Genomic DNA, 23,359 nt, shown 5'->3' on the forward strand with positions numbered 1-23,359 from the left:
CCTGCAGACCTGCTTCACCACTTGTGAAGCTCTCCTCCTTCAGGTGGGGACTAGAGTCTCAAACCTGGGTCCTTGCACACTGTAATGTGTGTGCTTAACCAGGTGCGCTACTGTCTGGCCCCTATGGGATAGCCTTTTCTTTTATTCTTTTTAGTCTCTGTTTTATTTTACTCTGGAAAAATTTCCTATGATGTTATTTTCTACAACTTGGAATTATAGACTTAGACCAAAATTCACTATTATAAAACCACTTCTGGACAGAGGAGATAGGATAATAATTATGTGATAAACTGTCATACCTGAGGCTCCAAAATCTCAATTCAACCCTCTGATCAAGCCAGAGCTGAACAGTGCTCTGGTTTAAAACAACAACACAAACTATATGTAAGCATCACACACACACACACACACACACACACACACTTCAGTGGCTCTTATTTAGTCACAAAGTCATTACATTTAAATTTAACTTTAGGAAATACAAAGAAATGTTTTAGAAATTTCAGGTTCAAAATAACCACTTCTATAAGAAGCCCTACAGTTACATCCCAATCCTTATTTATTTATTTATTGCCACCAGGGTTATAACTGAGGTTCAAGTACCTTTATTGACTCTTTTTTTTTTTTTTTTAAATAGAGGGGGCTATACAGAGATAGGGCACACTGAAGCAAAGACGCTTGCAACTCTGCTCCATAGCTCATGAACACCCCCCCCCCCCAACGCCCCTATGTGTGTGGTGACATGTGCTGTCCTGGGTGAGACACCACTCAGCCACCCCTGCATTTTACTTCTTATTCTTGGCCTTGGTGACAATGATAGTTTAAAAAAATTTTTTTTAACGTAAACACCTGTTATAGAGGCATAATCAATACACGGAAAAGCTATCCACTTGTATCTGCACAACCTCTTCATTCTGGAATGAAGGCTGTGAATCTGATTCAGGCATAAACCCTGGGTGCTGTGCTGCTCTTGGTGGAGTTGTCTCTCCTCCCCAGCTGCCCAGCCCTGATTTGTCCCCAGAGGCAAGGACAGGCTCCCCCAGCTCCAGAGTACTTTAACTTCTAGGAATTTATCCCACCGTACTCCCCAAGAAAAATCTAACAAACACAAAACTTGGGGGAGTCGGGTGGTAGGTAGCGCAGCAGGTTAAGCGCACGTGGCGCAAAGCGCAAGGACCGGCATAAGGATCCCAGTTCTCCCACCTGCAGGAGAGTCGCTTCACAGGCGGTGAAGCAGGTCTGCAGGTGTCTGTCTTCCTCCCTCTCTCTGTCTTCCCTTCCTCTCTTCATTTCTCTCTTTCCTATCCAACAACGACAACAACAATAATAACTACAACAATAAAAAACAACAAGGGCAACAAAAGGGAATAAATAAATAAATATTAAAAAAACAAACTTACATATGTAAGAATCTGTTAGTATTGCTTATGATGGGGGGGGGGAGCCAAACTTGATAACAATCTGTATTGACAAAGGAAGTTGACTGTGTTAGGTGAAGTAAACTAAACAGGCAGGCTAAGATTATAAGTGTATACTCTGGCCAAGAGGAGATCACTATTTTTGTGTAAGAATAAAATGAGTATTGTTGAGGAAAATCTGTCAGGAGTAAGGTGTTCATTTCTGTGTGGTAAAATTACAGGGCTGGCTTGTATTTCCTTTATACTTTCCTGTATAACCTAAGTTTTCATGACCACTGAGATGCGGAGTATCGGGACATTGTGAAAACCACTTGGAGATGAATACTTGCCCCTTAGCATAGAGCTGAACTCTTGATCGCTTACATGTCTGTGGAACTGAGTTAATCCCAGAGCCGAGTCTTTGCAGAAGACTAGCCTTTGTTTTCTTTTTTCCAGAGCAGAGTCTGAAGTTCTCTTCCTTGCACTGGTATGTTTGAGAATTAGGTCCCATAAATGTTAGAAAATGCAGTATTTAACTTCTTGCCCCTACTTGGTCTGTCTGCACCTATAACATCTGGTTCTGTTTTCTGTTCTGTTTGCTCAGTAGGCAGTGATAACTGAACCTCTTTTGGAGGGTACTAAGAGCTTTGCTAATTATCACTACTGCTAGTAGAATCGCTGCTATAAACTGCTTTCTTAATGATTTAATTTTACTACCTTTGTTGGCATACTAGTGGTGGTGCATTGTTCTGGACACAGTTGCAACAGAGTCCCCCAAACTTTGAGGGACAGTAGGGTTTTTACCACAGTCGTCGGTCTTGAGAGTTCCACCCTGTGCGGTTGAAGTCAGTAGAATCTGCATAAAGTAGAAAAGATGCTTAAGCCCAAACTGTTGTCATCACAAAGTAATGTGCGACGTGTGATTGACAACGTTGAACTGTGGAACATTTCCTGAGGTGCCTTCCCTAATGTCCTTGTATGGCACATGTAGGCTAATCACAGGAAGCATATTTTGTGCTTACCCTTTTGGACTTTATTATAACTAGTACAATTCACTGCTTCCCCCATGAAGTATTTTAGTTTAAGTTTTTAAGCTGCCCAGCTGGTTCTCTGTTTTCTTCACAGTTGCACTTTCCATATGCTAGCAGTGGGCATTCCTGAAGGTGCTGTCTTAATCTAGCCACATTCTCTTGCTCTCATGCTTTTAGTTGTTTTGAAGATGCTTTGCTATAAGATAAACATAGTATCTCCAGTTGGCTGCTGGGTATTTCTCCTGGGAAAGCTTCATGTCTCTAGACTTTCTTGTATCTGAAACTAAATGTACATTGTTTCCCAAAATAAATATCCCCTCTATAATAAATGGCACCAGGTATCATGTCCACATTTCCCAGCCACCCACTGCCAAAACTTGGGACTTCCCTTGGGTTCCCAAATGTAGCCATCTCTATGTCCCTCCCCCAGCCCAGATTGAAAGGTCTCTTCTGTCTGCTGAGACTGCCTATCTGCCTGCCTGCCTCCTCAGCTTCCATCTCTTCACTCCTCACTGTGAGTGTGCTGCTCCTGCCAGGTCCTTCTGAGGCCTCTGTCCTGGACTCTGAGCTTAAGCCTTCTTTGTGGCCTGCACCATCAGCTCATGCTGACCCTGCCTGCCAGGTCCTCATAATGTGTCTGCAAATTGCCTGCCCAGCCTACTTCCCTGTTGCTTTCTTTCTTTTTATTTACTTATTTAATTTTATTATAATTATCTTTATTGGATAGAGACAGTTAGAAGTCAAGAAGGAAGGGGGTGGGAGAAAGGGAGAGAGACAGGGAGACACCTGCAGCCCTGCTTCACCACTCTCAGAGCTTTCCCCCTGCACGTGGGGGCCTGGGGCTTGAACCTAGGTCCTTGAGCATTGTAACGTGCGCTTAACCAGCTGTGCCACCAGCCAGCCCCTCTTTTTAAAATTTAAAATTTAAATTTTATTTTAATGAGAAAGAGTAGACAGAGATAAAGATATGGAAAGAGACCTGAACACTGCTTATGGTGGTGCTGGGACCTCAAAGCCTCAGGCTTGAAAGGCTTTTTGCATAACCGTTATGCTGTCTCCCCAGCCCCTTCCCTGTTACTTTCTAAATGGTGTCCTCACTGTTTAGCGAATATACTTCCCTGCAACTGTGATTCTCACCTTCCAGGAAGAGAGAGCTAAATTTTGGGCAGTGAGTATGTAGCACTTGAAAGTTGATTAAAGGGGAGTCGGGCAGTAGCACAGTGGGTTAAGCGCATGTGGCGCAAAGCGTAAGGATCCCAGTTTGAGCTCCTGAGCTCCCGGCTCCCCACCTGCAGGGGAGTGACTTCACAGGCAGTGAAGCAGGTCTGTAAGTATCTGTCTTTCTCTCCCCCTCTCTGTCTTCCCCTCCTCTCTGCATTTCTTTTTTTTTTAATTTTTAATTTTATTTTATATTTATTTATTCCCTTTGTTGCCCTTGTTGTTTTATTGTTGTAGTAGTTATTGATGTCGTCGTTGTTGGATAGGACAGAGAGAAATGGAGAGAGGAGGCAGAGACAGAGAGGGGGAGAGAAAGACAAACACCTGCAGACCTGCTTCACCGCCTGTGAAGCGACTCCCCTGCAGGTGGGGAGCCAGGGCTCGAACCGGGATCCTTATGCCAGTCCTTGTGCTTTGTGCCACCTGCACTTAACCCGCTGAGCTACAGCCCGACTCCCCCTCTCTGCATTTCTTTCTGTTCTATCCAACAACGACATCATCAGTAACAGCAACAATAAAAACAACAAGGGCAACAAAAGGGAAAATAAATAAATATAATAAAATTTTTTAAAAAAGAAAGTTGATTAGAAAAACCATTCTAGCAAACTCCATCATTTATCTAGTGGGGGACACTTCTTTCTAGGCATGAGCCATAGATACTGGAAGCAAGCAAGCATAAAATTACTAAATACAATGTTGTTAAGTGCTATAACAGAGACAAAGCACTGCCTTCCTCTTGCCATCCATGAAGTGATTTGCTAAACACCAGCCACGGTTTCTAACTGTGCAAAGTCTTACTTGTATTACTGCTGACCAATGACTGATCAGGCTCATGATCAGCGGACAGATGCCTTACTCAGCTTCTTTCTTTATTTCTCTGTAGATTTTTTATCCCGAGACTACCGATATCTATGACAGAAAGAACATGCCACGATGTATCTACTGCATCCATGCACTCAGGTAACCGTGTCTGCTTAGATGAGCCGTGTATAGAGATGCAGAGAACAGGTTCAGGTTGCTGGTTGCTTGAGATGGGGCTGCGAGTTGGGTAGTGGTAGAGGTGGTCAGAAGGTGCGCATCTGGCTTTAGAAGGTAGAGAAGTCACGAGGAGTCATGGATAGTCTGGAGACTATGGTTGTTAGTGCCATTTGATCACTGAAAGTTACTGAGAGTAAGTCTTTAATGTTTTTAGCTCAATACAATTGTATCTGTGTTGATGGATATCAACTAGATTTATTGTGGTGATCATTTAATATTGAATCATTGTGTTGCTTCCTCTTACACCTTTTTTATTAGTGATTTAATCATAGTTTACAAGCTTATAAGATTATAGACTTAGAGTTTCACACTGCACTCACCTCCAGAGTTCTGTGACACCCAGACTCCACTCTCTCCATGATAATCCTCTAGTTCTCAGTCTTAGAGATAGTTTGGTCACTTTCATTTTTTTTTTTTAATAAACTATTTCTGTATCCCTACTTCTCCCCATACTTTGTGGATGTGTGTGTGTTGTTCATTTTTTAATTATTGTCTCTTATTTGTTTATTGGATAGAGACAGCCAGAAATTGAGAGGTAAGGGGGAGATAGAGAGGGAGAGGGAGAGGGACACCTGCAGCCCTGCTTCACCATGTGTGGAGCTTCCCCTACAGGGGTGCACAGGGGCTTGAACCTGAGACACCTGCAGCCCTGCTTCACCATGTGTGGAGCTTTCCCCTACAGGGGTGCACAGGGGCTTGAACCTGAGTCCTTGTGCGTTGTAATATGTGCACTCAACCAGGTGCGCCACCACCCAGCCCCTCGGTTCCCTATGTTAAATCACTGTGTTGTATACCTGGAAGTAGTAATAGTGAGATATGCTAGTTAAAAAATGAAAAGTTAGCCAGAAAGATAGCTCACATGCAAGACCCGGCTTCAAGCCTGACTCACATCACACTGGTGGAAGCTTCAGTGCTCTGGATGTCTTTCTCCTCCTCTGAAAAAGTCAGGATAGTGAAGCCCTCGTGATGAAAAATACATAAATTAACTCAAAATTTACAAAGCACTTTAGGAGTAACATCTCAGTTGAGCCAGTAAACTTTTGGACATAGTATAATAAAAAAAAATACATTAACTTCAGAATTTTCAAACAGAATAGGATGCTTTTATTTTAACAAAATAATGAAAGAAACAACTGTGTTTTCTCTAAGGAGTAGGAAGAGGGATTTATTTATTTCCATAATATCAAACTTGTTCTAAAAACCTTAGTATAATCTTTTACTACTGACAATAGTGTTTCTGTGAATTCAGTATTTCACTTGGCATGCAGTCCTTTTCTTTCACTTAAAATGATTAAAAATTGGGAGTCATGTGGTAGCACAGCGGGTTAAGTGCACGTGGCGCAAAGCGCAAGGACCGGCATAAGGATCCTGGTTGGAGCCCCCGGCTCCTCACCTGCAGGGGAGTCACTTCACAGGCGGTGAAGCAGGTCTACAGGTGTCTGTCTTTCTCTCCCCCTCTCTGTCTTTCCCTCCCCTCTCTATTTATTTATTTTTTTAATTAATTAATTTATTTATTTATTTTCTCTTTGTTTTTGTCGTTGTTTTTTATTGTTGTAGTCATTATTGTTGTTGTTATTGATGCTTTGTTGTTAGATAGGACAGAGAGAAATGGACCCTTATGCCGGTCCTTGTGCTTTGCGCCACCTGCGCTTAACCGCTGCGCTACCGCCCGACTCCCTCCCCTCTCTATTTCTCTCTGTCCTATCCAACAACGACGATAACAAGAATAACTACAACAATAAAACAAGGGCAACAAAAGGGAATAAATAAATAAATATTTTTTAAAAATTATTAAAAATCATATCCTCTTGAAAGCTGTTATTTGTTGTTTTGTTTTTAGGTCATAAGATGAATTTCAAAAACAGTCTTGATATTCCTTAGTAAAATCAAATTTTGAGGACATCTTCAAATAGGAGCCAATATTGGTTAACTTTAAATTTTTAGTTATTTAGGTTTTTGCCAAGCTATTTGTTCAAGAAATAAGTTCTAGGGAGTCGGGCGGTGGCGCAGTGGGTTAAGCGCACGTGGCGCAAAGCGCAGGGACTGGCGTAAGGATCCCGGTTCGAGCCCCCGGCTCCCCACCTGCAGGGGAGTCGTTTCACGGGCGGTGAAGCAGGTCTGCAGGTGTCTATCTGTCTCTCCCCTCTCTCTCTGTCTTCCCCTCCTCTCTCCATTTCTCTCTGTCCTATCCAACAACAAAGCAACATCAACAATGGCAATAATAACCGCAACGAGGCTGCAACAACTAGGGCAACAAAAAGGGGGAAAAATGGCCTCCAGGAGCGGTGGATTCATGGTGCAGGCACCGAGCCCAGCAGTAACCCTGGAGGAAAAAAAAAAAAAAGAAATAAGGTCTCACATATTATTTACTTACTTGATTTGATAGGACAGAAAGAAATTGAGAGGGGAGGGAGAGGTACAGCTAGACACCTGCAGCCCTAGCCCACCAATCCTGGAGCTTCCCCCTTGCAGTTGGTGACCAGAGGCTTGAACCTGGGTCCTTGCACATTGTAATGTGTGCACTCAACCAGGTGCACCACTGCCAAGCCCCTCAAGAAATTATTATTGTTATTATTATTATTATTATTACTATTTACCATAGCACTGTTCACTTTAGGCTTATGGTGGTGTGGGGGCTTGAACCTGGGACTTTAGAGCCTCAGGCACAAGAGTCTGTTTGCATAAGCATTATGCTATCTACCCTCAGCCCAAATAATCTTTTTTTTTTTTTTCCCTCCTCCAGGGTTATTGCTGGGCTCGGTGCCTGCACCATGAATCCACCGCTCCTGGAGGCCGTTTTTTCCCCCCTTTTGTTGCCCTTGTTGTAGCTTCATTGTGGTTATTATTATTGCCCTTGTTGACGCAATTCGTTGTTGGATAGGACAGAGAGAAATGGAGAGAGGAGGGGAAGACAGAGAAGGGGAGAGAAAGATAGACACCTGCAGACCTGCTTCACCGCCTGTGAAGCGACTCCCCTGCAGGTGGGGAGCCGGGGGCTCGAACCGGGATCCTTACGCCGGTGCCTGCGCTTTGCGCCACGTGCACTTAACCCACTGCGCCACTGCCCGACCCCCCCAAATAATCATTTTTATACCAATACAAGTATGGTAAATAAAAAAGTATAACTTTTCACAGTTTTAAAGTAAATTTGGGAGTTGACTTAACTTTAGGTCTCCTGTTCTTAAACTCAGTAAAGCTCTAAATTGGAAGGTAGAGGACTTCTGCCTGGATGAGGGTAGTAGGGTGGAAGAGGGTGCTGTAGGACAGTTTTCAGAGAGGTGCAGATCTGCTGATGGCCGTAGGGCTAAAGGAGAAAGGCAGGAGGCGATTAGAGGAGGTCTCTTAGCCTCAGCTGCCCTTTTAATAGAGCACACTGCCCTGTGCAGCCTTCATCTGTCTGGGCACCAGATGCTCCACACAGGAGAGAATCAGTCAGCTGACTGTCCATGCCAAAGGCGTACATCACAAAAAATCTTCCTCCTCACCTCAAGGGTATCACTTCTGCCTTTAAAAGAAAAAGAAAAAGAAAAAGGTCCTTTATTTTAGGGCTTTTCATGTTGTCTTTGCTCATCTACTACTCAGGTTCTTGGTGAACTTTTCTCCACTGACTCCAACTCATTCCTCTGTTTAAATGCCCCTTTTAGTGTTTTCTTACTAAATATTGTTTTTTCATATGTTTAATCTCTTACCCCTCCTACATTGCTAATATCTTATGGGCATAAATCATGCTTTACTTTCTTCCTTCCTTCCAAGCTCTGCATCACAATATTAGACAAAAAGTCACTTTTTTTTATGTTTAGGGATAAGTGGTATCAGGGACATTTTGGAGCATAAAAGTTCCATTTGTGTGTCTTAGAGGTGAAATCAGATTACTTCTGTTATGTGAGGTGTACTGTGTTGCTAACCCCATGGAGGTTGTACCTGTGAAGGCTAAGCTGGAAGGCTCTGCTGCAGCTTCTGCAGCCATTATTCTCTGCAGTGTGACTCCGTCCAGGCCCCCGACTTCTCTCAAGGAGAGAATAAACAAAGTCTGATTGAGAAAGGGAGGAAGCTAGCTATTGTTTTGTGTTTCTCCTCCCAGGCAGCCAATGCTTAGTGTAAATAGAGCACCCTGTTCTGGCTGGTGATTTGTGATTCCTTTCTCCCCTTGCAGTGTTTTCCTGGAAAATGGTTTGGCGACACATTATATATGGTTATTGTTTAGTATTTTTGCCTGAACCTCCTCTTTATCTTAAAAAAAAAAAAGCCAAGGTAGATTCCTTACTTCCCTATAACTGGTGAGACACCACCAGCTCTCTTTTAGATCCCAGAGGATCAAAGTCACTTGGTTTTTCCTCTTCCAAGTCTGTTTACCAAACGTTGATTGACTTCATTCCAAAGTCACTATGCTTATGTCATGCTACACTAGTCTTTCACTCTTAGGTCAGATCTTACTCTTCATTGTTGTGTATGTTTTTTTACACTTCCCTTACATTCTCCTTAGTTTTTTTTTTTTTTTTTTTTAGTATTTTTAAAAATATTTATTTCCTTTTTGTTGCCCTTGTTGTAGTTATTGTTATTGATGTCATCATTGTTGGATAGGACAGAGAGAAATGATGAGAGAAGGGGAAGACAGAGATGGGGAGAGAAAGATAGACACCTGTGAAGCGACTCCCATCCATGTGGGGAGCCAGGGGCTCCAACCAGGATCCTTACTCCGGTCCTTGTGCTTTGTGCCACATGCGCTTAACCTGCTGCACTACCGCCCGACTCCCACATTCTCTTTAGTTTTAACCTTCATCAGGAAGATAAATAAGAATGAAGAGACTTCCCTTACATTTATATTATCTTCTAACACACATTGGGTTTATGCCAGTTTGCACGTGTGTGTGTTACTTCCCAGTCCAGTGCTTTTTGCATTACATGATGTGACTTCTTAGGGTAATATTATGCACAACTAGAAAGGCTCCAAGGTAAGATTGTAGAACACGGACTATGTTGCTGCACTCTTTGAACTAGAAGGCCTGACTCTTTTGCATATTGTATTTTCTAGTTTGTACCTGTTCAAACTAGGCCTGGCTCCTCAGATTCAAGACTTATATGGAAAGGTTGACTTCACAGGTAAGGAGTTAGCAGAAAATCCTTGATTTATGTGGCTGGCAGTGGCCTGGACAGTCAGATGTACTGACCTTAAAGATGAAGGGCTTTAAAATTACTCTGGCAACAAAATAAAGAACTTATTTCTCCCAGCATCCTAGAAAAAAACCACTAAACTTGGAATTTTAGATTATAGTCTCTGTGATCAGCTGGGTGTATATATACCCACAGACTCAAGGAATTTCAGTTTTTGTACCTCAATTATGACTTCTATTAACATAAAATTAAAAATATAATAATGTTCACACAGCTATTAAGTTTTTGTGTCTGATATAAAAAAAGACAAATCCTTATAAAATGTTTTTCTCTATTTAGCAAGCAAAATAAGACGAGTGTCATGATGCAAAGATGACATTATAGTCATTTTAAAAATTCAACTAATTTGGGTGCTTTGTATTAGACACATGGAGAGATGGGACTTTGGGGAGAGAAAGGACATTAATAGTATTGGTTAGGGGTAAGATATATTGGAATCTTTTGAGCTGGTGACTATTTTGCAAGTTTGAGAGTTTTAAGAATTGATAATTAAACTTTTATCTGTCATATTTTCCTCCCAAGGAAGTTGTTTGCCAGACCTGGGGCAAGGGCCAAACCTTACATGTTATTTTCTTTATCATCTGGCTTCCTGCCTTAGATATGAAATTGTTTAATCAAGGCACGTGCTTTGCACTATAAGGTCTGAGCAAGCCGGCTGCCTCTTGGCTTACATCTTTTGAACTCCCTTTAAAGCAACTCCATTGCTAAGTTTTTGCAGGAGATGCCTGGAGAGGCAGTTCAGTGTGAATTGAGTGAGTGCTATGTTCCAGGAGTTGTGAGCTCTGCTGACCACATATTATCTCATTGAATCCTTGGAAGAGCCCTAAGAGGTGAAGGCCAGTCTATTTCAGTTAGTAATTGAGGAACCAGCTACCTTCTCTGAGTTGTGGAAAAGTACATGTTGTTTGATGGGGTCTTAATTCTTTCCTGTAGAAGAGGAAATCAACAACATGAAAACTGAACTGGAGAAGTATGGGATCCAAATGCCTGCCTTCAGCAAGATCGGGGGCATCCTGGCCAATGAACTGTCAGTGGATGAAGCCGCATGTAAGAAGATATTTTGTGTGTGCAAGTAGAGCTGTTGCTATGCTTTCAACACTCAACATTATAATGATGACCCTGGATACTGAGGAATTTCAGTTTTAAACAATGCTACATTTGTCTTTTGTGCTACTGAGAGTTGGGGACAAGTGGATACTTTCATAGAAAAGGAGTTCATTTTAGTGCCTCTTTGAGTTCACAGACACTCACAGACCATCCCGACTCCTCTTTGCGTTTCTTTATGGTATCTGCTTGATGATTTAGGGTGAGCATGTCCATAGCATATACTGCTTGTAAAACTCATGAATATTCCCCTGAGATTCCAAGACCCAGAAGCAGAACTTTGTGCTGCACCAGGAAAAGACAGGCCCACGGGACAAAGGCACCACTTCTCCAGCCCTGGCCATCATTCCTCTGTCTATCGGAAGGAGCCTCTCTCAGCACGAAGGGTTGCCATGCTGTTTTGTAGGTGCACTATACATCCTCTACTCTGTGTGACCTCAGTGCCCTGTGCTTTGAATTATCTTTTAGTACACGCTGCCGTGATTGCTATAAATGAAGCCATTGACCATAGAATTCCTGCTGACACGATTGCTGCTTTGAGAAACCCCAACGCCATGCTTGTGAACCTTGATGAGCTCCTGGCCTCCACTTACCAGGATGTGCTTTACCAGGCCAAGCAGGACAAAATGGCAAATGCTAAAAACAGGGTAAAACGCCAACATCTGTTCTTTCTAACTTGTTTATTTTCTTTTATTGCTTGTTATGACTCTACTTTAAAACCTCTTTTTTAATGAGGTATTATTTATGTGACAAAACATTCATTCATCTTTACAGTACAGTTTGGTGAGTTGTAACAAATGTATAGACTGTGTGATCTTCCTCTCCCCCCCCATGCTAATCTTAACTGTCCTCGTCCACCACCCCAGCCCCCGCAACTACGAGTCATTTGCTGTCACTTTAGCTTGCTTACCTTTTCGAGAACTTCATGCAGATGAAGTGAAATCACACACTATGCAGTCTTCTGGTATCAGCTTCCATTCTGACTTCTTTTTTTTAATATTTATTGATTTATTCCCTTTTGTTGCCCTTATTATTTTATTGTTGTAGTCATTGTTGGATAGGACAGAGAGAAATGGAAAGAGGAGGCGAAGACAGAGAGGGAGAGAGAAAGACAGACACCTGCAGACCTGCTTCACCGCCTGTGAAGCGATTCCCCTGTAGGTTGGGAGCCGGGGGCTTGAACCGCGATCCTTATGCCGGTCCTTGCGCTTTGCACCATGTGCGTTTAACCTGCTGTACTACCGCCTGACTCCCCCATTCTGACTTCTTTCTTTCTTGAACTGCTTGCGAAAGAAGCTCTAGGGTATGACCATTAAAAGACAGTACCATTTTGAAAGACAATTTCCTTATTTCCATATAGCCCTTCTCCTTTTCCAGCTTCTCTGAGATAAAGTGCTTGTGTACTGTTTTGGCAAATGTAAGTCAGTTGAATGAATCTTGCCTAAAAACTGAAGAAGTCCTGTGAAGACTGCATGAACTTATCCAGCTATTACTGAAATCAGTGACTGAAAAATCTCAGTGCCTGGGCATGTGTCCATGTGACAGACTGAAGGCAGCCCCACTTTCAGAGTATGTTTCTTATCTCTTACAGTGGTAGAGGGGTCATAGTCCCCAAGAGAGGCCTTTGCCAGCCTCCCCAGTGAAGGCTCAGTGGCTGACCTACTGCTTATGCTGGAAAGTAGCTGGGCCTGCTTTCTGTGTTGGTTCCAGCTGTGTAACATCTGTCTGTTCTTTATTGAGATTTTAAGCCTTGCTTTCTCTTGGTTTTGATATGGTGGGGAAGGAGCACATATGTATTTCTGGGGTCTTTGTCCAGACCAAGGCTAATGTCACTGCATTTCTGTCACTCCTCAGACAGAAAACTCTGAGCGAGAAAGAGACGTTTATGAGGAACTGCTCACTCAAGCTGAAATCCAAGGCAATATAAACAAAGTTAATAGTAAGTATGACCCTGAGTTTCCACACCCGAGGGTCTGTTACAGAATAATGTGAGTGTCAGTCTGCTCCTGGACTGCTGGCATGGCCCGGTGGGAACTGCTAGGGAGTGATTGTGTGGCAGCCCCTGTGCTCCCAGGTGTGCAGTGCGCTGGCCACCCTTGTGCTCCCTTGGGTAGGACTCCTCCAGCTGCTCGTCGGCTAGAGCTTCTCTTGTAGCTTCTGTGACTCTTTTGTTACAATTTCCCTCTCTTACCCTGTTTTACACACTTAAAAAAAAAGTCTTCATAGAGATTTTATTTTCTGGTTTGTAAAGTAACACGATAGTTTTGCTTTTCATTTAAAAAGTAATACAGGTCATTCATAACAAATAAGACACATCTTCAGGGGGAAGGTTAAGGTCCTGGAACATGATGGCAGAGTAGGACTAGTGGGGGTTGAATCATTCATTATATGGAAAACTGAAAAATGTTATGCATTTGCCAACTATTATATTTTACTATTGACTGTAAACCATTAATCCCTCAAGAAAGAAATTAAAAAAAAAAAAACAACAGAAAACACATCTTCATCAGCTAGCAGTAACCACTACTGAGATTTTTATACATACCCTTTAAAACATACCTATTTATTTATTTATTTTGCCACCAGGGCTCTGTGGGACGTGGTGCTGGCACTTCTGAATCCACTGCTTCCAGAGGCCATATTTTCCTTTTTTGTTTTCCCCCCCTTTTCTATTTTAATTGATAGGACAGAGAGAATTTGAGAAGGTAGGGTAGGGAGAGATAGAAAGAGAGAGAGAGAGATAAGGAGAGATGCCTACAGACTTACTTCACTGCTCATGAAGCTTCCCCTCCTGCAGGTGGGGAGAGGGGCTCAGACCTGAGTCTTTGACTATAGTAATGTGTATACTCAACCAGGTAAGCTACCACCTGGCCTAAAACATACCTGATGCGTTTGAGCTTGAGGTATTGTTGTGCTGTGCGAATGTTCACCAACATGCAAAGAGCTGGCTGTCCCTAGACTCGGCTCCCCGTGTGAGGAGAAAGTTCGACACTGCATTCGGTGCTCGTTTTGTTCCGCTGCAAAGTATCTTGTTTGGGATCTCCTACCTTTACCTGTCTAATATTTGAGCCAGTTATAGACATGTGAAGAAAGAACAAGATTCTTTCTCCAGACCTGAGGTGTAGCAACGAAACCATGAATTTCCCCTTGAACAAAACTGCAAAGTGTTAAAAATGATGAAATTGTTTTTTGTTACGTAAGATAAACAAAATCAGGGTTAGATAATTAAAGCCTAGTTGGAGAAAGTATTTAAATGTTTTAAACTATATATATATATATTATTATTATTATTTTTTTTTTTTGCCTTCGGGGTAATTGCTGGGGCTCAGTGCCTGCACTATGAATCCACTGCTCCTGGAGGCCATTTTTTCCATTTTTAAAAATTATTATTATTGGATAGGACAGAGGGAGAGAGAAAGATAGATAGCTGCAGACCTGCTTCACCACATGTGAAGCGACCACCCCCCCATTGGTGGAGAGCTGGGGGCTCAAACTGGGATCCTTGCACTTTGTACTATATGCACTTAACCCAGTGTGCTACCACCCGGCCCCCCCTTTATCATCTTTATAATGTAAATGTTAGTAAATGTTCATATAAATATTAACATTTTATTTAAGTGGGAGTTTATGTCTCTAAGAGCACACTTAGCTAGGTCGCTCTGAGATTCTGCAGAGAAAGCCTTCCTGTTACTGTACTGATGTGTGTCCTGTCACCATTACTGCTCCAGCTCCCTGTGGGGTGCCACTACTTGTTTTGTTCAAGGTGTATTGGCAGCTGCATCAGCCATGACTCAAGGAGCTTCCTCCTGGCTGTGGCGTCAGCTAGCTGAGTCAGTCCAGTCAACAGGAGGAAGCGGACAGTCTCAGGGCTCTACAGTGAAGCCACGGATCCATGGGCTTTGTGCTTGTGTGATTCCGCTGTGCCATGGAAATAGACTCTCCCCTCCTTCCCCTCCCCTCCCCTCCTTCCCCTCCCCTCCCCTCCCCTCCCCTCTCTTCTCCCCTCCCCTCTCCTCTTCTCCCCTCCCCTCCCCTCCCCTTCCCTCTCCTCTTCTCCCCTCCCCTCCCCTCTCCTCCCCTCCCCTCCCCTCCCTCCCCTCCCCTCCTTCCCCTCCCCTCCCCTCCCCTCCCCTCTCTTCTCCCCTCCCCTCTCCTCTTCTCCCCTCCCCTCCCCTCTCCTCCCCTCCCCTCCCCTTCCCTCCCCTTCCCTCCCCTCCCCTCTCCTCTCCTCCCCTCCCCTTTACTCTCCTCTCTCCTTCCTCTTTCTCTTTCTTTCTCCCTCCCCCACCCCTCTCTTCCTCTCTCTCATTGATATTTTTTTCCATATAGAGACAGAGAAGGGACTACACTGCAGCACCCTCCCACTGTTTGAGTCCTGCCATGTACATTATTACTCCTTTGTGGTGCCAGGGGCACAAACTCAAGTCTTCACGCATGGTGAAATGTGCCCCATTATAGCTACTTTCAATCTTTTCTCCCTGTTTCCTCTTGTTTTTATTTATTTTCTATTCTTACTCAAATTCCCCTTCTCTTTTCTCAAGTATATTTGAAACTTTAGTTTTCACTTGAACCATTTTTTTAAAAAAAGCTAATTAAAATATTTTAAATTGACAAGTATACTATGCCCCAAATCTTTTAATTGTCAGTATTTTATACTTGATTTGTTTTGTTACTTTGGTGATAAAATTCCTGGTTGGCATGGGAGGGAGACACTGTTTTCTCTTCTAAAAATAGAGAATCTGAAAATAACTTTACTAGGGGCTGTCACTGTTCAAGCCAGAAAGTCTACTCTTCCTTTCAACTTTCTGCCTTATTTGTTTACAGCATGCAAAGTGTCTCCATAGGCATTATTTCCTTCACCTTGACCGTAACCCTATGAGAAAGGGGTTTCTGTCATTGCTTTCAGGTAGAGGGGCACCTTGGCTCTCACTGGTACCCTGGGGCTGGAGAGACAACTCTCTGGGTAGGGAGCATGTCTGGTCATGTTTGCAGCCCAGATTGGAGCCGAGACACCACCCGAGGGCATAGGGCCCTGGGAGAAGCTCTGGTGCTGTGGTATCTTATTTATCTGTCAATCAATCAATCAATCTATCTATCTACCGCTATCTAAAAGAAAAAGTGGAACTCAAGTGCCAAAACACACAGCCCTGTGTGGCCCCAGTTTCTGTGACCAGCATGAAGAATACTGAGTGGCCAGCCAGCCAGCCCCTTCCCCTGTCAGTCAGCCCACCCTTGTCTGGGTGTAGTAGATTAGGGAGATGAGGGTCAAGAGAGAGGGTTGAGTGAGGCTCCATTGAGAAGTGTCTGACCAAGGCTCATCAGTTAGGAATCAGCTTCTCCTGGAAGGGGCTTCCTCCTCTGTAGAGTCACCTACAGAGTGAGAGCTGTGACAGTTGACTCGAAATGGTTGTCCACCGGCGTGGATCCCTGCGGAGACACTCTCTTGCTCAGTGGTTTGATATGGCATCTCAGTGGGCACTCAGGCATGCACTGGTGTGGACCGATGCCTCTGCGCATGTTGGTGCCAAGCTGCCTACATCTGGGAGCTGTTAGCAAGCCTGGGGTGTGGCCCCATAATTGGTTATTAAATCTGATGAACAACTTGGCTGGAAACTCCTGGACCCTATGATTTCAAGGCTGTCCCTCAACCCCAGAGCCTCTTGCTTGTGTGATATCCCAGAATTCAGGCTTCCTGGATAACTTGTTCGTAGCTGGGGCCCAAGATTGGTTTGGGGAGGAGGTGCTTCGGGGTAAACTGTTAGCACAGGCTTTTCTCATGTTTTTGCCTTTTCCCTCCTCAGCGCTGTCTGCACTGGCGAACGTGGACCGGGCTTTAGAGCAGGGTGCTATGCTGGCCTTGCTCAAGGCCTTGCAGTCCCCAGCGCTGGGCCTTCGGGGGCTGCAGCCACAGAATGGGGACTGGTACCTCAAGCAGCTCCTGGGTGACCAGCAGCAAAAGAGAGAGGTGAATACCTGGGAACGCCCGCAGGGCTCCTGTGCATCCCCCGAGGCTTCCTGCAGCCTTTTGTCCTAGAACTAACTTTCTTCCCTGCCTCAGAAATGCTCTCCAGTGAAGTGCACACTGTCTTGAGTCCCCTTTTGCATTCAGCACAGGAATAGCTGTCTACCCTCCCCATCTAACCACACCTTCCCTTGAAGCGCCCCAAGCCCTGACTAAAAGCCACCAGAGAGCACTTGACTTGTTTCACATTCCTTCTGGCCCACATTGGAAATTTCTTAACATGCAGTAAGAGCTGACCGGGATAGTTCCTTGTGGTTTCTTTTAAAGAACAAATATACGGGGTTTCCTTTTTTATTTTGTCTAAATAAGGGCAAGTATACATTTTACACATTCCCAGTAAATGGGAGTATATATTCCTTGCCAAAGTAAGTAGCCTTGCTGTCCAGATGATTCCGTATGCATTTTATCTCAGAACATTTCTGTACTTGTCATATGGTCATAATGTTCTGATATCTACACAGCCACTGTGCCCTGGTTTTAGCCAGCTCTGACTCCAGTGTAGGCTGCTGCTCTGTCTGCAGGCAGCAATGTGGTTCCCTCGGTGGCTCTCTCCCCAGTGACTGTCATTGCGATCAGAGAGCTGGGAGTTCTGGGCACCAGTGGGAGTGGTTTTCACATCCGTGTCCTCTGTTTCTCAGGGTGGTCAGGCTGAGCCCCTGCAGAAGGAGGAGCTGCAGTGCGGAGTGGAGGCTGCCAACAGTGCTGCCCAGCAGTATCAGAGAAGTAAGAGTTCTGGCCAGTGTCCAGAAATCCTGAGCTGAGGTCACAGCGGGGTGGGGGGCGGGGGCAGGGTCAGAGATGGGACTCCATCACTCCTCAGTCCTGCCCCGAGCCTATTGGTGTCTTTGGTGACAGCAGTGTTCCCCAGCTTGACAAGTGCCAGTAGAGCTGTGAAGGCTCTTTGGCTGTAAGCACCTTAGAGCTTCATGGGGAAGTGAGTCCCTGCAGGAGGGGGACTTCTGGGACCGGTTGTTCCGAGTTGGATGGTGAGAGCAGAAAGAAGGATGCTCCAAGTACAGCGCACTAGAGGGAAAGGAAGTTTGAGTAGAGCAACAGTAGGCCGAGTGTACGAAGAAGCTAGTGCCCTGTTTGCCAGACTCCTTGCGGTGGAAGGCAGAGGCTTTCTGTGGAGACCTGCCAGAAGAATTGCAGTGATGGGGAGGACGGTGTCAGAGACACAGTTCATATTCCATACTGATAAGGCTGCTTTTCACCTTTCTGTGTGGCATCAGGAATTGAACTTAGGACTTGACAGTTGTATATAATCTGCTGAGCAGCCCTCTGGACCCAATTTTTCCTTTGATTTAGAGAGGAGAGGTGCCTCAGAAGACCTCTTTTTAGAAATGAAAGTTGTACTTCAAACATGGATACTTCAAACAGATGCAGAAAGAGCTCGGCTGGAGGGTGTTGAGTTTGCCTGAGCCTGCCAGATTGACCCCTGCTGCCAGATGTGCTGGATACTGGTGCTCTCTATTCTCCCCCCCCCCCCATGTGGATCACTTTCTGTTTCTTATGAAGTAAATCTGTTTTAAATAATCATGGTTAGTGGCCCAGGAGGTGGCACAGTGGGTAAAGCATAGAATCTCAAGTCCCAAGTTGGATCCCTGGCATCAGATGCGCCAGAGTGATGCCCTGGTATTCTCTCCCCCCATAAATGAATAAGTAAATAAATAAAATCATGATCGTGGCTAGTAGTTTAATGAGGAAATAGAACTTTTTTATTTTTTTTGCTTCCAGGGTTATCACTGGGGCTGGGTGTCTGCACTATGAATACGCTGCTGCTGTGACTATTTTCTTGATTTTTTTGGGTAGGATAGAGAGAATTGAGAGGGGTGGGTGGGGGGGAGAAAGACAGACACCTGCAGACCTACTTCACCGCTTGTGCAGCGACCCCCCCTGCAGGTGGGGAGCCGGGGGCTGGAACCAGGATCCTTGTGCTGGTCCTTGCGCTTTGTACTACATGCGTTTAACCCAGTGCGCCACTGCCCAGCCCCCTGTAATAGAACTTTCTATGGTGAAAACTGGCCTCTCCCTCTCCTCACACTCTCTAAGCCCAGAGCATTTCTGATTCCTCTTTTCTGCCAGGACTAGCTGCAGTGGCTTCTATTAATGCTGCCATCCAGGAGGGTGTTGCTGAGAAAACCGTTCTGGAGCTCATGAACCCCGAGGCCCAGCTGCCCCAGGTGTACCCCTTCGCTGCTGATCTCTACCAGAGAGAGCTGGCCACACTGCAGCAGCAGAGCCCCGAGGTAAGCTCACTGAGCCTGCCCTGGTCACCTGCCAGGTGTAGTGGAAGTGAACATAATATCCACTTCTTAATGTGCTTAGAACCTTTTCTCTCCCTTTTTTCTTTCTCTCTCCCTCCCTCCTTTCCTCCCTCTCTCCCTGCCTTCCTTCCTTCCTTCCTCCCTCCCTCCTCCCTCCCTCCCACCCTTCCTTCCTTCCTACACAAGAAACCTAGAACCTAGCCTTCTTGTGGCTTACTAAACTTTCTGAAGGAACGAGGCTGCTCACCTCTCGCCATCTCCCCTGCACAGCACAGTCTCACCCACCCCGAGCTCTCAGTCGCTGTGGAGATGCTGTCATCAGTGGCCCTCATCAACAGGGCCCTGGAGTCAGGAGACATGAACACAGTGTGGAAGCAGCTGAGCAACTCGGTCACTGGCCTCACCAATATTGAAGAGGAGAACTGTCAGCGGTGGGTTTCCAGAGGGGCAGGTTGAATCTTCTAGAAGACTGTTCACTGTTTCTGCCTTTGTGTGTTAGCACTCCTTGTTTCCTTCCCAGACAGTGTGACTTTAGCATGGTACCACCTTTCTTTTCCTATTTTAATTCTGTTTTGTTTTTTTTTTACTGTGATGAAGGGTTTATAGTAAATTATAGATATTGTGACATCCTACTCCAAAACAGACAAGTAAATTTATCTAAAACAATGACGATACTTATTATATACAAGAATATTCTATCTTTTACCCTGACAAAATCAATAATACTTCATGAACATCCTCAAAACCTAGTTTATTTTCACACTTCCACAATTGTTCCAGATTGTCCTTTACAGATGGTTTATTAAAACCCTAATCCAACCTAGGGCCATTGGTACAACCGACTCTTGTGTTCTTTGGGGATATTTTAATCTAAAACTGGCCATGTCTTCATGACACTCACTGTTCGAGACACGGTATCAATTATTCTGTATATTTCTAACTTCCCATTCTTGTGGCGTCCTAATATATAACTTATTCCCATAAATTGGAAATAAGGCTTAAAAACTTGTTAAGATTTAATTCAGGAACCAGATGTCGCCTCATTCTGTAGAACATGGATCTTGTCATATGCAAGACCCAGGATTCAAGCCCCAGCACTACATGGGAGCACCATGGCACTAGGGGGAGCACCATAGACTGTGGACTTGTGCTATGGCTTCGCTCCCTCTTCCTCCCTCTCTCCCTCCCTCCCCTTTCTTGTCCCCCTCTCTCTGAAATGAAAAGTATGAAGAAACTGTCCACATGGTAGTGTGCATGCACAAGGCCCTAGTGACACACATCCAGAGCGCTTTGATTCAGCATTTTTGATGGTGTGCATTTCATAATTCTTACATGAAAGGGCCTAGCAGGTCATCTTGTCCCACTGCTAGGGACTAGGGAGACAGCTTGTTCCTCCAGTGCACATGCCTAATGAATGTTTTCCTCTTAACACCTTGACATAATCTCTTCTGCACTTCTTGCAAAAAGGTGTCTATGTCCAGTTCTGCATTGACCATTCACGTAGCATTTTAACCCTGAATGAGAGTCCTCACCGAATTGACAAGTTTGAGGAGGGGTTGCTATAGCTTCTTTTATTCGTTCTGTGCATGTTATCTGGCACACCACTTTGCGTCTTGTCTGTAGAGAAATCACTTGAGTTGTGCATTCCCCTTGGAGCCCCAGGAGTGAGAGTCTTTTTGCATAGCCATTACGCTAGCTCCCCCATCCTAGAGCTTAGCCCCCAGTGTACTACCTTCGCTGTCTTTGGGTGCTCTATCTCCAGCTCTCCTTACTCCTGCCATTCATAATACTCCTTCTTGCGTGTTTGTCTTTGTTCGGGAATGGTGTAGGTATCTCGACGAGCTGATGAAACTGAAAGCTCAGGCACATGCGGCAAACAGTGAATTTATCACATGGAACGACATCCAGGCCTGTGTGGACCATGTGAACCTGGTGGTGCAAGAGGAGCATGAGAGTGAGTAATGGGCACCCCGCCTGCCGAGTAAGACCACACACAGCCAAAGGACGTGTGATTGGTGGTGGGCTGGTTGTGTTTCCCTTGTGACTACTTGAGTCATCCATGTTGCCGTGGAAACTCCAGGCGCAGGTTTCAGTGCTAGCTCTTTAAGCGTTTTTTTGGGGGGAAGCGGACAACATGCACACACAGGATAAACAAACAAATAAATAAATATAAGTAAATACACATATCTATGTGAAGAGTGAATGTTTTCAGAATTCTAGGTGTGTATTTGATAAGGTATTTATCAAGAGGTGAATTAGTCGTGCTCTGCTGTGACGGGTGGTTCTGACACTGATGACTTGGCCCTTAGTCTTGTCACACAGCTGGAGTAAGATCATAGTCCTCCCCAGACTGTTCTCTCAAAGGCCACAAGCTCCAGAGTCCCCGAGCCACCACACTTCCCACTAGCTGGCTGTTAATGCAGGGATCCCCTCTGCCTCTTCTGTTTCAGTGATTTGCTAAGTGGGTCACAAAACTCAGGAAAGCACTGTGATTATGATTATGGTGTAATTATGAAGAATGCCAATCAAGGCCTTTTTTTTTTTCTCAAGAGCTCTGCCTTGAAGGGGAGGAGGGGACCCTGAGCTTGGATCCTCCATAACCACCTGTTTGCTGTGTGATTGTGGAGAAGAGCTCCCTGTACCTTGCTTTTTTCCCATCAAGTACTAAATTAGTTGACGTCTTAAGATCCCTTGAACTCCACCTTTATGTAAACTGAGTAGCTTGATTATGAGTCAGAACGTCACTGAAAACTATACCCTGAAGACAGCTTAATGGAAATCTTCATCTCTTAAATTAGCAAGAAATTTGAGGCTCCACTCCGAATATGGATAAAGGAAGTTTTCTTTAGATGAAGCATTGCACTTGAAGAAAAAAATCAAATGCTACTTAGTGTAGTGGGTGACGAATCGTGATTGGACTCAGGGCAGGGAGTCTCCAAGTGGTAATCTCCTAGTTAAAAACAAAAGCACCTGTCCTCTGGCTCGTAGGAATTTTAGCCATTGGTGTGATCAATGAAGCTCTGGATGAAGGGGATGCCCGGAAGACCCTCCAGGCCCTGCAGATCCCCGCAGCCAAACTCGAGGGGGTCCTTGCCGAGGTGGCCCAGCATTACCAGGACACGCTGATCAGAGCCAAGAGGGAGAAAGCCCAGGTGAGTGGCATCAGGAGCCTCGTCTGTGCTGGGACCAAGGGGGGAGGGACCTGCCTCTGGATGCAATGACTATTTGCCAGGCTTAGATTCCAAGTCCAGGAGGAACACCAGGCGTCAGAGACATACTCTACCTTCCAGAAGCTTCTGTGATCTAACACCTAGTTGTGGTTATTTGTTGCACTGAAATACAAGATCCAGAAAAATGCAGCTTTATGAGAATCGGTTGTGTAAGTTCTCGGAGCTGAGTGTAGGTGTGTAGCCGGTACTCAGATTCTGAGCAGCATTAACAGAGCCCTCTTCTTGTCCCCCCTCTCATCCTCGTCAGCCCTGTCTTCGCTGGTGGTAACCGCTGTCCTGATTTCTGGCACCACAGTTGACTTTTGTCTGTTTTTCTGTTGTGTTTGAGTGAGCTCATATATGTTGTTACCCTCTTTTGCACAATATAATGCTGCTGAAATTCATCCATGTGGTTTCACATAGACATAGTTTGTTCATTCTGGTGGTGTGATTATATGTTCTATAACTGGTCAATTATTTGTCGTTGTGCCCCCCCCCCCACATACACACACACGGCTGTAGTATACAGTGCTTCTATGAATATTCTAGCTTATATCTTTAGATAGAGGTGTGTGCATTTCTCCTGGGCTTAGGTTTAGAAGTGGATTTGTAGTCACAGTGAACACATCTTTGTTAAGGCTTAGTAGAAAATGCCATGACTTTTTGTTTAATGAAGCACATGCCATGCAGTTTACCATCTAAAGTTACATATTTTAATGGTTTTTCAGTTTGGTCACAGAATTGCCAAGTTTCACCATAATCTATTATAGAGCATTTCATCTCCCAGAAAGGAAGCCTGGTACTCACTGGCAGTAACACTTCCTTTTCCCTCTACCTCCCCAACCCGGAGTTACCACCAGTTGACTTTCTATCTGTGGATTCACCTCCTCTGTACATGTCA

At 44.6% G+C, this 23,359-nt stretch overlaps 1 protein-coding gene across 1 annotated transcript in view; it reads left to right on the forward strand.

Annotated features, from left to right (window-relative positions):
• The window catches only part of IQGAP1 (IQ motif containing GTPase activating protein 1), a 95,777-nt gene that overhangs the window by 39,273 nt on the left and 33,145 nt on the right, over nucleotides 1-23,359 (forward strand). Inside the window, exons 5-15 of the mRNA XM_007539136.3 lie at nucleotides 4,530-4,606; nucleotides 9,717-9,784; nucleotides 10,790-10,903; nucleotides 11,429-11,607; nucleotides 12,815-12,899; nucleotides 16,762-16,925; nucleotides 17,621-17,705; nucleotides 19,068-19,231; nucleotides 19,520-19,680; nucleotides 21,079-21,203; nucleotides 22,238-22,401. Of these exons, the coding sequence (XP_007539198.1) occupies nucleotides 4,530-4,606; nucleotides 9,717-9,784; nucleotides 10,790-10,903; nucleotides 11,429-11,607; nucleotides 12,815-12,899; nucleotides 16,762-16,925; nucleotides 17,621-17,705; nucleotides 19,068-19,231; nucleotides 19,520-19,680; nucleotides 21,079-21,203; nucleotides 22,238-22,401 (1,386 nt within the window). The remainder of the gene's footprint in view (nucleotides 1-4,529; nucleotides 4,607-9,716; nucleotides 9,785-10,789; nucleotides 10,904-11,428; nucleotides 11,608-12,814; nucleotides 12,900-16,761; nucleotides 16,926-17,620; nucleotides 17,706-19,067; nucleotides 19,232-19,519; nucleotides 19,681-21,078; nucleotides 21,204-22,237; nucleotides 22,402-23,359) is intronic.

Source organism: Erinaceus europaeus, chromosome 20 (genome assembly GCF_950295315.1).
Source record: "Erinaceus europaeus chromosome 20, mEriEur2.1, whole genome shotgun sequence".
Taxonomy (NCBI): Eukaryota; Metazoa; Chordata; class Mammalia; order Eulipotyphla; family Erinaceidae; genus Erinaceus; species Erinaceus europaeus.